Genomic DNA, 14,443 nt, shown 5'->3' with positions numbered 1-14,443 from the left:
TTATATTTTTTAATTGTTTTTTCATTCCATTCTGGTTGGTTATTTCTTCCTTCTGCTCAAAACTGTTGATTTGAGTCCTGGTTTCCATTCCTTCACTGTTGGTTCCCTGTATATTTTTCTTTATTTCACCTTGCATAGCCTTCACTTCTTCCTCTATTTTGTGACCATACTCAACCATTTCTGTGAGCATCCTGATTACCAGTGTTTTGAACTCTGCATCTGATAGGTTGGCTATCTTCATTTAGTTCTATTCATCATTTAGTTCTATTTTTGGAGTTTTGATCTGTTCTTTCATTTGGGCCTTACTTTTTTGTTTCCATGCACCTGTTACATTATAAGGAGTGGAGCCTTAGTGGCCAGGTCAGAGCCACCCACTTTGCTGCATTGTGGCACTGTATGTGGGGGAGGGGTCAGAGAGGGAACAATGCCACTTGCTTGACTCTTGCCCTTCTTTCTTTCACTTCCTCTGCTACCCACAAGCAAATTGGGCCCTTTTGGTGCTGATTCCTGGGTGGGTGATTTTCTGTAAGTTCTAGGATCCTGTGGGTCTCTCCAACAAACTCTCCTGTGAAGCTAGGAGTTTCTCCTGCCACCACAATTCCCACATGTTTTTATAGCCAGATGTTTTAAGGCTTTGTTTTCCCACACTGGAACTCTGGGTTGCTCAGTCTGTCTTACTCCCCAGTTGTTCCTCCCAGTTTATCTGCACACGAATGTGAGACCGCTGGTCTACCAGCCACTGCCTCACCCAACTGGTCCTCCCGTCATTGCTTGGTCTTGGGTCCTCTCCACCTGGCCGTTTGTCTCTGCCCCTCTGACCTATCTTGATGAATGTTGCTTCTTTAACTCCTTGGTTGTCTGACTTCCATAAAGGTCAAACTTCTGGTAGTTCTGTTTGATTTTTGTTTTTAAATTTGTTGTCCTTCTTTTGCTTGTGGGAGGAGGCAGTGTATCTATCTACACCTCCATCTTTTTTGAAATTCTGTTTTATTGACTATTACAGTTGTCATAATCTTCTCCTTTTGTCAACCCCCCTCCCTTTGTTCAGGCAATTCCTACCCCTTTGTTCATGTCAACTGACCATGGGTATATGTTCTTTGGCTACTCCATTTCCTATACTGTACTTTACACCCCCATGGTTATTCTAACTACCTATTTGTACTTCTTACTCCCCTCACTTTTTCACCCATTCCCTAACACCCCCCCCCACCTGGCAACCATCAAAACACACTCCATATTCATGAGTCTGTCTCTGTTCTTTTGTTTGCTTAGTTTCTTTTTTAGATTCATTTGTTGACAGAGATGTATTTATTGCTGTTTTATTGTTCATAGTTTTTTTTTATATTCTTTTTCTTAAATAAGTACCTCTAACACTTCATGTAATACTGGTTTGGTGGTGATGAACTCTTTTAGTTTTTTCTTGTCTGGGAAGCTCTTTACCTGCCCTTCAGGTTCCTTTGCTGGATAAGAGCAATCTTGACTATAGGTCCCTGCTTTTCATAACTTTGAATATTTCTTGCCAATCCCTTCTAGCCTGCAAAGTTTCTTTTGAGAATAAAAAATCAGCTGACAGTCCTATGGGAATTCCTCCGTAGGTAATGAACTTCTTTTCTCTTGCTGCTTTTAAGATTCTCTCTTTAAGAATCTTAACTTGAGAATCTTATAACTTTTGGCATTATAATTATGATGTGTCTTAGAGTGGGTCTCTTTGCATCCACCTTGTTTGGGGCTCTGTGCTCCCTGGACTTGTATATCTATTTTCTTCACCAAATTAGAAAATTTTTCTTTCATTATTGTTTAAAAATAGGTTTCCAATTTCTTATTCTTTCTCTTCTCCTTTGGGCACCCCTATGATGTGAATATTGGAGCTTTTGAAGTTGTCCCACAGGCTCCTTACAATATCCTCAGTTTCTGGATTCTTTTTCTTCTAGTTGTTTTCATTGGTTGTGTTTAGCTTTCTTATGTTCCAAATCATTAATGTGATTCTCAGCTTCATCCACTCTACTGTTGCTTACTTGTAAACTGTTCTTTACTTCCATTAGTGTATCCTTCATTTTTGACTGAATCTTTCTTATGCTGTTGAGTTACTATGTTCCTTGAGCATCCTCATAATTATTGTTTTGAGTTCTGTATCTGATACATTACTTATCTCCATTTTGTTTAGTTCATTTTCTGGAGTTGTGATCTATTCTTTCCTTTGGGCCATGTTTCTTTGTCTCCTCATTTTGGCAGCCTCCCTGTGTTTGTTTCTATGTATTAGGTAGAGCTGCTTTGACTCTGTCTTGGCCTAATGTTGTAGGATCCAGTGATACAGCCTCCCTTATTACCCAGTCTGGGCACTTGAGGTATGCCCTTCATGTGGACTGAGTACATCCTCCTCTTGTAGTTGAGCCTTGATTGCTGTTGGCAAGTCAATGGGAGGAATTTATCCAGGTTAGTTGGCTGCAAGAACTGGATGTGAACACCAACTACCAACTTCCACCTTCCATGGAGGATCAGCTATGCAGGGGCAGGGTGGTAGTGCTCTAATGTGCTCTGTAGCTGCACTGGATATGTAGGCTCTGCAGTTTCATGGGTGGTACAGGCCAAGGTCCGTCCCTACTTGTGTTCTTCCTGGTGCCACCCTGTCTGAGTCATAAAGCAATCTGAGATGGGTGCTACTTGTGTTGGCTTGGAGATTCCTAAGCAAAGCCGAGCTGTGAATCTAGGCTACTGCTATGCTGGGCCTAGGGCCACTTAGCAAGAAGTATAGAGGCTGGGGGTTCACTGAGGCTGACTGTTGCTTGTGTGAGATAATTTAGGAAGTTGTGAAGACCAGAGATTCATATGGGAAACTAGAGTTCACATCTTGGGTGGGACCATTAGATGGGTGGGGCAAAACCTCAGGGGATCTCCAGAGAGAGGCAAACAGTGTTAGCCAGGTTGATGGAGTCTCAGATATGGCACCTGCCTGCTGGTTCTGTGGCTTCTTGGAGAGAAGGTTTAGAAAAGAAACAATGGCCACTTGCCCCTCTTTTTGTCTGGGAGAAAGCTATCCCCCAGCTCTTGCCTTGACGCCAGACACTTCAGTTTCTCCCTGTTTTCCACTGTTGCCTTTCCAGCTGCTACCCCCATGCTAGAGCTCAGATGGTTGAGTCTGAGTAACTCTGTGTGCAGGTTCTCTAAGAACTGCTTGGGACTATAGAAGTCTCTTCCACCGATTCAATTCCTGCTGGTTTTTACAGCCAGAAGTTATGGGGACTTATCTTCCTGGCACAGAATCCTGGGCTGGGGGATGTGGTATGGGGCTGGAACTCCTCACTCCCAAGATATTCTTCCTGAATTTTTATCCACCACATGTGGTTGTGGGACCAGCCTGTTCGGCAATCCCTGGCTCCACACCGCCTACCAGTCTAGATGGATTTGGTTTCTTTAGTTCTGTAGTTGTTGGACTTCCATTCAACTCAATTTCTGATGGTTTTGAGTGATGGTTCTGCAGTTTAGCTGTAATTTTGATGTGGCTGTGCAAAGAGGTGGTCATGTTTACCTACACCTCTGTGTTGATCAGAAGTCTGTCACCTTCATTATTTTCTTGAAGTTTGCCTTATCTTACCAAATCGGATGTAAGAAGACACAGAAGACCTGAAAAGATCTACAGCCCTACCCTTTGATAGCTTGGATCAATAGTTACTCTTCTCACAAAACAAGAGTGTTCAAAGAAATAAATTCTAGCAAATATTAAGGTAATGGGTAATCCAATGTTACATAAAATTTCTGAGAACAGAAGAAGATAAAATAAAACCCACCTCATTTACCTTGGGACAAAAAATCAGAAAAGAATCTCCCCAAAAAGGAAAATACAGTACAATTTCACTTAGATACAAAAAAATCTACAGTATTATAATCCTGAATCCAGCATTGGGAATATGTTGTATGCATTTCTACAACATAAGTGTTGTAGTCACGAACTTCTTTGCTTTTTAGTACTTTAATAACTCTATCTCAATGTAACTGGTTTGCTTTACAATCCTACGTATTTCATTTGATGCATTAAAAAGCATTATTTTGAGAGGTTCATAAGCCTCAGCCTGAAAAAGGGGTTCATAGCCAAGAAAATAATAAAACCCCGTTCTAAAGACACTCTTAGAAATATACACAAGGAAACATATGCAAGAATGTTGAGAGCAGCACTGATTATAATAGTAAATTTGGTACAAAGAGAAGTGAGGCTCGATACACTGAGATAGTCACTAGGTGAATTTTTCTAAAAGTTATTAAGAATGAAGGAACTGGAGCTGTATGTATCGACAAGGACACGTGTCTTAATCCGGGTGCTGGATACATGGGTGTCTGATATGCAACTCGGTAGATGACTAACACAGCATTACCATTACACCACAAATTCCCAAGAAGGCCTTCACCCAAACCACCTGGCTAGAATTAGTTCCCCCTCCTAGTCCATGAAATTTCTATCTAACTCTCTAATTACCACATTTCTGAATTACATATTTTTCCAGTTTATTAAAATATAATCGACAAATAGCACTGTATAAATCTAAAGCCTACAACATAATGATCTGACTTACATATATTAATAAATGATTACCACAATATTTAGTTAGCATCAATCATCTCAGATAGTAAATTATATTAAATATAGTTTGTGAATTCCTGATTCCTCAAGTACAAGTTCTTTGAAGGCTGGACAGTAAAGTTCTCAAAACCACATCTGTTGAATTCACCTACACCCAGTCTGAAATAAATCCTGAACATGGCTTAAAAGCTGTGTTTGCATTTTTAGTATATATACTGAGATAAAATTTGATTATAAAAACAAAACTTCCCATTACAAAAATAGTTTTACTTTTCATAATCTTACTACTATTTTTAATTGCCATGAAAAATATAAAAAAGTAATTCTGAACAATGTAAAACAAAATATATTTATTTTAAGGGATTTACATATTGATGCTATGTTCAAGTTGGAATGATCATTTCTGTTTTTGTAAGTAGGCATGCAGAATGATACATGAGTTAACTATGCCCCCTACTGACGAATAAATATTTTTTGAAAATGAAATAACATTTCATAGAATAGAGAATATAATCTGCACAAATGCACAAAAACCAAATACACCTTTAAAATACAAATAGTTTTCATAAAAAGGACCTTTCATATCTTAAGTGTATTTAATATAGAGTTTATTAGAGAAAGGGGAGTTTGAGAAGAAAATGCTGAGAATTCCTGTCACACAATTTTAGGAAGCACTGTTCACATTACACTCTATATCAGTGGTTCTCAACCAGGGAACTTTTCCAAGGACATTTGACGATGTGTGAACACATTCTGGTCAGTACAACGTGGGGTGAGAAACAGGGAGGCACTCAGTGCTACTGGCATCTAGTGGGTAGAGGCCAGAGATGCTGCTAGTCGTTCTAAAATGCACAGGACCGTCTCCACAATAAACACTTATCTGGTCCAAAATGTTAATAGTGTAAAGGTTGAAAAATTTTGCTCTATATGAGTATTCCTTCCTGAGTTGTGTAATAAGGCAGCAAAGTCAAATGGAGTATTATGACTTGCTTAAACTTTGTTGAATATGTCAAAGAAGTTAAATCTCTGATATCAAAGAAAACAATTTTAGCCCTTTTTATTTGGGCTACAAAATTGGAGTATAAACAGTTTTTTATGTCTACCTTTTACCTCTATTCTAGAGATGATACACTCTGTGCATAAACTTTTGATCTGCTAATGGTATTTTTTAAAGCGATCAGGCTTTCCATCATACCTGCGTTTCCATTTCCATCATCCTTTGTTTTATTTCTCTTATTTCTGCCTGTGTTTCTGCTTCTTTAAGTCGAATGGTCATCAGTTCATCTTGTAACTCATTCACAGCGTGTTTCTTAGGTGGGTCCTTCCATCTTCCAGCTGTACGAGCTAAGTGGCGCTAAAAGACAAAAAATTATATTGCAACAAATATTCCTAGTATCAAAATAACAGCTAACTTCACTTAGCAACTATGTCAAATTCAGTACTATATTAAGCACTTTATACACATTATTTTACTGAATCTCCAGAAAATCTAAGCAGATACTATTATCTTCATTATATAGGTATGAAAATGGAAACTGTGATTAAATAACTTCAGAAAGGTCACACTGCAGATTCCACTGCCTGTAAATTGAAGATTTCAGAAAACTCGGATTATAGCTCAATTTTTTAATACTATGAATTAGCTATTGCAAACACTACAAATTTTACCTTAAATTTTTTATGAGACTTTCATTTTTTTTTTTAAGATTTTATTTATTTATCTTTAGAGGGGAAGGAGAGAGGGAGAGAAACATCAATGTATGGTTGCTTCTAGTGCATCCCCTGCAGGGAACTGACCTGCAGGGAACCTGCCTGCAACCCAGGTATGTGCCCTGACTGGGAATCGAACCACGATCCTCTGGTTCACAGGCCCGTGCTCAGTCCACTGAGCTACACCAGCCAGGGCTAGACTTTCATATTTTAACAAAATCCCAAGAAAAGGGGAAAAAATAGGGCTATTCATGAACTAAGGAAGCACTATTAGAAGTTAAGAGCAGTGTTCTTAAAATACCTGTGGTGAAGGGGGAGGTTTGTTTGCTTTCAATATCCAGTTGATTGCTTCCTAACACTTTGCTAGATGCACTGCCTTCCCCAAATTCAAAACAAGATCACTATCCTCAAATGCTGTCTGGTTATTGTTTTCTTACCTCTCTCTCTTCTCTCTTACAGATTCTGGTGTTTTTTTTTTAATTTTTTAAAATTTTATTTAGTTATTTTTCAAGTAGATTCTGGTTTTTTGTTCCTTGTCAATAGTTTTCCTCCTATGTGAATAAATTTGTTGGCATACAACTGGCTAAATGTCTTTATTTTATTTTGTGAGATACTAATTTTCAAAAGAAGTTACAAATTTATAGACAAATTTATATTTGTGTCAGCCTTCCACATTTTTATACTGAAATATGAATATAAAATTAACAGAAAAAATATGTACTATATAAAGAATTACTTCCTTAAAGTTTTTCCAGAAAAAGTTAAATAAATTACAGTGGTATAACAATGAAAATATGACTTGACCTCTATTTTCTTTTGTTTAATTATAAGAGTTAAAAAAAAAGGAGAAACAGCTTAAAGCTACTTTTAATTTATAAATACTCTCCTTGTATACATTATACAGGATCTTTCATATTTAAACTCATATCCTAGTGTTGGTCATCAACTACTTCAAACTCACACAAAGTAAATATTCAAGTTTTACCCTCTTTTTGAAAAGCACACAATAGCCCTGGCTGATGTAGCTCAGTGGATTGAGTGCCGGTCTGTGAATCAAAAGGTCATTGGTTCACTTCCCAGTCAGGGCACATGCCTGGGTTGTGGGCCAGGTCTCCAGTTTGGGGCATGCCATCTCTCACACACTGATGTTTCTCTCCCTCTTTCTCCCTCCCTTCCCCTCTCTCTAAATAAATTAAAAATCTAAACACACACACACACACATACACGACATATATACCTGCCAGTGCTCCTCTAAATCTCTGACTTGTTGTCTAAGTTCTTTCAAACCCATAATAGCTTCTGCTTCTCTCAGTTTCACAGCAATGAGTTCTTCCTGAAGCCTTGCAATGTTATTCTCATCAGGAAAGGAGTTGTTTCTCTAAAGCAAACGAAAATTTAAATTTAATTTATTTTTAAATTTAAAGAATAAAATAAAATAGAGCATATAAGAGCTATTTTTGTCCCATATGTAATTATAGCTAATTTTATACAATTTTATTGAGATAAAATTCACAAACTATGAAACTTACCCTTCTAATGTATACTAGGCAGTCATTTCTAAGAGTATTCACAGGGTTGTACAACCATGATCATGATCTAATTTCAAAACATTCTAATCATCTCCCCAAAGAAACCCTGCACCCATTACCAGTCACTCCACATTCCCCTCCCCCTCCCCGCCCCAGCCCTTGACAACCCCAATCTACTTCATTTGCCAATTCAGGACCATTCATATAAATAAAATCATATAACATGTGGCCTTTTATAAGTAGCTTCTTTCACTGGACATGTTCTCAAGGTTCATCCCTTTTGTTGACCACTTATGTTACACTATATGAACATACCACATTTTACTTGTCCATCCATCAGTTGACGGGAATCTCTGTTGTTTCCACTTTTCTGGGTAACATGAATAATGCTGCTATGACTAGAAGTGTAGAAGTTTTTGTGTGGGCCTTTGTTTTTTGTTCTCTTGAGTATATTATATATCAAGAAGCAGGACTGCTGAATCAGATGGTAATTCTGCATTTAATTTTTAAGAAACTGTCAAACTTTTCCAAAGCAGCTGCACTGTTTTACATTCATATGGGAATGTATGAAGGTAACTACTTAATTTTGAGAACACAGGAAGTCTAACTCTGCTTTATTTAATAAAATGCTAATCAGTGTTACAAACCAATAGGACTAAAAATGGTTTTCAACATGGCAATAAATGGACTAACCTGTGATTAGGACTCCAAATGAATCATAAACATCATTTATATTTAAAGACCTATGGAAAGAATAGTCTAAAATCTGTTCATTAGTCACTATGTAATCAATAGTCACAAAATTAAGACCAAGGTGACCTAAATATGTTTCAAGGGTACAAGATTTAGATTACTGTCCTATCATACTGAAAGACCCACCTTAGCATACAGGGTATCCCTGTAATAAACTACCCTGGGCATTGACCAAGAGATCCTAAATTAGATCCCCAGTAAAAGCTCCTTAGGGAAACTGAGGTACTAATGAGATGAACCTGAATCTATAAAATTTTCTCTCTAAAATATTTCATGGTACAACACATGAAGATTTTAGCTCACAGTGATAATAGAATAAAGTTATTCTTGCAAACTATACATTTTCATAATGAACTTTGAATATTTTCTCTACTGAAAACTAGAAATTTACTGTATATGCATAAAAGAGACCATGCATGAAGAAATTGATCACAGGAAACACAAAACCTTCCAATTTTGTTTCCCTTCTGCTCAATAGTATGAATACCAACAAAGCTACTTAAGAAGTCCATTTTTAAATTGGACTCAAGGACATTGCTTACTACCAAAAATTCACATGTTCAGATTACTATCTAAATTAGGGAGCCCAGAATACTCCTAAATTGTAGTTAGAATAAAATATTCTGTTGGGCATTTTTCAAAGCATTCTTGTAGGCCATTTTCTCAATAAATGAGAATAAATTTTCTAAAAGCAATATAAAAATAGCAAGCAGATTTCTAGCAGAATTATTCCACTATTGACTGTAGTTATACCTGCTCTATTTCATTAAGAAATAGTTAAGAACAACTCAAGTCTGTCATGTTTGTTATTTATGAGCCTTTGAGTCCATAGTTAGATATTCCCCAGGGATGAAAGGAACGAATGCAACATACAGCCCAAGACATCAGTGATTTAAGACAAGGAAACAGAGTTTGTTATCTAGCAGACAGATTCTCAAGTCTGAGAGTTATACGAAACTTGAAAGTTTGTATTTCTACTACTTGCCTAATCTTCAAAGTACTTTAATGACTTTGAAAAGAGGTAAGTTAGCTTCTGTGGTATACCTGAGGCTAAGATCTTTCTACATACCCTGAGGTGGCTACTGTCGTTTGGAAAATTGTAACAGTTACACCCAGTGAAATTTTCTCTAAAATGTTTATGTATTAATCAAGTTCAACCTCCTAGAGATGAAGATATTACAATATTTGAGGACAACAGTTCATTTCTATCCCCTAAGTTTCTCTTTTCCAACATTTAAATAATATTCATATAAAAATTATCCTGGTTGTTTTCCTGTAAAAGGACTCTAACCTCCATTTTACCCTTAAATATGGGACTTTGAGTAGTATGGCAATAACAAAGAATAACTGGGAATCTTATTTTTTCCTGTCTTCTCTCAGTAATTAATATGTTAAGATTCCTAATGTACAAAAGCACCAAGTCCAACTTAACTGCTCAGTAAGTACTTAACAAGGATCTAGTACATGTCCTGTCTGATTTGGGAGTGAAAGCACATGTCGTTCTCACCTTCTCTAAATCCAGGACTTTATCCTGCATCTCCTTCAGCGCACACTGAGACTCGGCTTCGCTCAGACGGGCTTGAACCAATTCCTTCTCTAGCTGGAGCACAAAATCTTCATTGTAGTTGGAACTGCATTTATGCTACAAATTATAGAATTATAGACAGATAGACTTAAATTTCATGAAACATGAACATACAACAGAAATAAATGCAATTGCACAGTACAGCGATTAAGTGCAACCAAATCACCAAAACCTTCCATCGATCCAGTATTTTCAGTATATCTCCTCCAATTAACTTTCCAATCACTAGAAAAGGCCATGTTTGATATACATAAAGATGATCACATTATTAGGTGTTGGTACCTAGTTATCACTAATCAAATCCATTTTATAGAAAATAGATATCTCTTTATCTTTCTATCCACCCAGATATGAAGTATCTGCTCTGACTCCACAGGCCTGCACTGTACCATAGGGTGGCCATTAGCCACATGTGGCTACTGAACAACTGAAATGTGGCTAGGCCAAACAGAACAGACAAAGGTTGTAAGTGCAAAATATTAACTGGATTTTGAAAATATGAAATACAAAAGGCAAAATAACTTCTGCATTGATTACCTGTTCAAATAACACAGGGTCCGGCAGAAGTAAGGCTTGCTTTGCTTGAGTGTGGTTGGTAGGGTAAGAGAATGTCTAGCACGAGAGGGACAGCAACTTGAACATTTCACCTAAATGTCATATGGTGTGCTTAAGTGTGACACTGTTATGTTACACAGTTACATGATTACGATTTTATAATAAAAAGGGGTGTTCTTTGTGCCAGACCCTGTATATTGAATACACTGAGTTAAACAAAAATATTAATGTTATCTGTAATTATTAATTACTACTTTTAATTCATATTTGTCTCATAGTGCTTTTGGACAGTACTGTTATAGGCTACAGAAGACAAGTACACATTTACTGAAAATTCTATTTTAACCAGTAGAAATAAAAACAAGGGATCCACAATTACGAGAACCATCCTAAATCCCAGCAGAACAAAAATGTATTTTCTTTTAGAAATGTAGATCTCTTTAAAGATATGCATGAGATTGCTGGAAGCAGAGAAAAACACAGATGCCGCATGAACACACTGACCACGGACGCATGAAGCCTTCCTATCTCCTTTCCTACTCCGTAATGTGCATACCAATGCAGCCGCTTAAGAAACCAGTTTCTATACACAAATTGTTCTAAGAAAACAAAAGATATCTAATTTACCACAATAAAAGACTTCCTAAAATAAACTATCACTTCACATGTAATCCATGTAACAAAGAAAAAGTGGCAACTCAAAAACTCAAAATAAAGTCATAGAAAACAATCTCCTACTGAACTAGCATGCAGAAAGAATGGTTTCTTTTACTCTTCAGTACATTACGAACAAAATAGATGTCAAACGAAGACTCCATTAAGAAAAACTATTAAGTGCTTAATGAAAATATATGGTACTCCTTTGCCCCAGTTACTCAAAACATGATGTCATTTTCAAAAATAAACAGTTCACTAATTAAGCAAATGAGAACCTTTTAATTCTTCAGTGTGTTACACATTATTTCTTTCTCCTAGTAATTTTCTATTAAAATGTTTCAATACAAATACACCTGTAACAAAGTATAGGTGTAAAGTGATACACCTATATCACTTTAGCAAATACTTACCTTACCAAATAGGAGAAAGGCACTCTTTTGGAATGATCAACTATGGGTTCTATAATTTTTGTTCAATGAGATCACAGTTATTTTATAAATAGTACTAGGTGGTTTTGCCCTTAATCTAAAGCCCTGAGAACCACAGTTCAGGTGTGTTTGCCAAGATTCTATATCAGGAGATCCCCAGGAACTATATCAAACACAAATGGCCCACAGGAAAATGAACTCATTGATCTGGTATAAACCAAACGATCCAACCAAGCGTGCACGTGCACATGTGCACATGCGCGCACACACACACACACCCTACTAACATTGGAAGACATTTTTTTCAATAAAATTTACAAAACTTCTAATTGTCCTCTATTGTTCAAGTGATAAATTCTAAATCCCATAGTTTACATGTTATTTCTCCTTTCACACTTTCCATTTGTTCCTCAACCAACTGAAAACTAGCTTTAGTCCTTGATGAAACTTCTCTAATTACTAACAAAAAAACTCAGTGAAAGCTGTTTTATTTAGCTCTTACCTTCACTAGTCCACTGACAACTCTTAAAACTTTTTCTTTTCTCAGATTCTGTTACTCTTCCATGGTTCTCCTGCCTATCTTCTGTCTCCTCTACCAATTCTACTTCAGATAGTTTGTGTGTGTGTGTGTGTGTGTGTGTGTGTGTGTGTGTGTGTGTGTGACTTAGTAGTCCCAGAGGTTTAATATCGTGTTTTCTCTCAATCTTTCTTTTAATTTTCTTATTTTGTAGATCAACCATACATGATTTCACCCATTGTCTGTTGGGAATCACCCTGCCTGGTTTCAGAAGCTGTATTCCCCCGTGGCTAAGGCTGAGTAAAAAGATCTTGAGACCATAAGCCACTTACAAGACAAAGCTTATCTTCCTTGTAGAGGTACCACCTCTGCCCCCTTTTCCTTCACCCTGCTTGGCCCCAGGTGGATGACTGGTTAGCCAAAGACTGGCAAGATTCCTCAAAGGAGGGATGACCTAAGACAAGCATGGTTGCAAAGGAGCCCTCAGGGAAGAACTTGGAGGGCTATAGAAAAAGGGGGTTTTTCTTACGGACCCTTGCCCCTCAGCTTTGACTAGCCTGAGTCCTCATTCTGTCTGCAAGAAGTCTCCTAATCTCTTGGCTGCTTTACTTCCCCTGCCTGATTTAAGCCTGAAACAATGCCTTAATCCTGAAACGATGCTGGAGGTAGGTACAGCCCCTGCTAGGGCGATCAGGCCTAAGAAATAATGCATAAAATCCTATGAAACCTACTTTGCTAATACCCTCAATTTAAATGATAAGGGTCCAAGCATAAAGTGAGCTTGTCCCCCAAAGTTTTATGGCCCTTTAACTATCTGACCCTGATTCAAAATAAGCCCTCAGAGTTCTTTGAATGTTATCTACTGTTTAATCATTTCTGCCTGACAATGACTGATGAGCTTTATGTATACCCCCTGTATTCCTTTGCAAATTAAATCCAATAAAAGCCTGTCCAGGCAAGGGTCAGGTGCTCTCTCTCTGAGAGTGACTTGCTGTCCTTTTTTCTCCACAGGACTTGATAATCCATGTGAATTTGTCTCGTCTCATCTATAATGCCATGGACACTGCAGGCCGGTGTCCGAATCAATTGTCTATACAGACTGTATGTGTAGGCAGTATCAGAAACTGTCTATATGTATTGGATATTGTCTTTATAGAGTCTACTTAGTCAGTGAATGAAATTACCAAGGAAGGATCTATAAAACAGCAAAAAAGGGGACAGAAGGAAAGAGACAGGCAGAGGAAGAGAAAACATACAATGATGGAACTCAAGGGAAATTGATTGAGAGATAGACAGACGGACAGATAGGTAGATATGACTCTCAGGTCCATATTTCCAGCCCAGATCTTTCTGTAAGCTAGATCCATATTCAGAACTTCCTACTGGTCTTCTGTATATGGTAGACCTCATATTCATCTCATGTTCAACATGTCAAAACGAAACTCCCCATCTTTTCCTCCTAATGTATTTATTATTTTATTGAGAATCCCACCATCTAATATACAGACAAGCCAAAACTTTTCCTCTTATATTCAGCCTGTACCATCCAATCACAAAACCTGAGTCACTTTTCTTCCAGATAGCTCTTGAATTTGCCTGTTCCTCTCCACCTTGTCTTTGTTTTCATTCATGCCTTCATCTTTCTTTGGATCATTACAATAGTCCTACATATATCCCCCTCCTGTTATACCTGTTAGAGTAGGTGGGTATCATTATTTAACATTTTATGTTACCTTTCACACTCAATTGAAATGAACAGAAGGACCAAGGAAGTTTTGAATCTGTGTTTACTAAAGAAACATATTACTAAAATTATATAAACTCTGATATACTTTAAAGAAGTATTCAGAATGAATCTAACTCCACAAAGCCAATTTCACCCTAGTCAATTACAATCATATGCATTTTTGTTGGACAAATAGTATTTTCATTGAAATTCATTCTTAATAATAATATGGTCTCACTATACAGAGATTCTACACTTTAGTATTGCAGTTTTAAGAGTCAGAAAAGGCTCTAGCATTTGTTTGGCTGGTTGACTGAAACATAAACCAAAAGGTGACCACAACAAGTAAACTGGAAATGCTGGACATACCTCGGTTTAATGTAGAATGAAAAATTGGTAACAAATCTGGG

The 14,443-nt window shown here is 37.2% G+C and overlaps 1 protein-coding gene across 8 annotated transcripts in view; it reads right to left on the bottom strand.

Moving 5' to 3' along the window:
• Positions 1-14,443, bottom strand: part of EVI5 (ecotropic viral integration site 5) — a 231,629-nt gene that overhangs the window by 80,179 nt on the left and 137,007 nt on the right. For all 8 annotated transcript variants that reach the window (XM_037162019.2, XM_053668269.1, XM_037162021.2 and 5 more), the window contains 3 exons: positions 10,073-10,207; positions 7,521-7,661; positions 5,769-5,927 (listed from right to left, as the gene is read on the bottom strand). In XM_037162019.2, the coding sequence (XP_037017914.2) occupies positions 5,769-5,927; positions 7,521-7,661; positions 10,073-10,207 (435 nt within the window). The remainder of the gene's footprint in view (positions 1-5,768; positions 5,928-7,520; positions 7,662-10,072; positions 10,208-14,443) is intronic.

The sequence above is a fragment of the Artibeus jamaicensis genome, unplaced genomic scaffold, assembly GCF_021234435.1.
Source record: "Artibeus jamaicensis isolate MK-2021 breed Jamaican fruit bat unplaced genomic scaffold, CSHL_Jam_final contig_482, whole genome shotgun sequence".
Lineage (NCBI taxonomy): Eukaryota > Metazoa > Chordata > Mammalia > Chiroptera > Phyllostomidae > Artibeus > Artibeus jamaicensis.
Note: the sequence above shows the minus strand (reverse complement) of the source record. Positions and strands in the feature narration are given on the sequence as shown.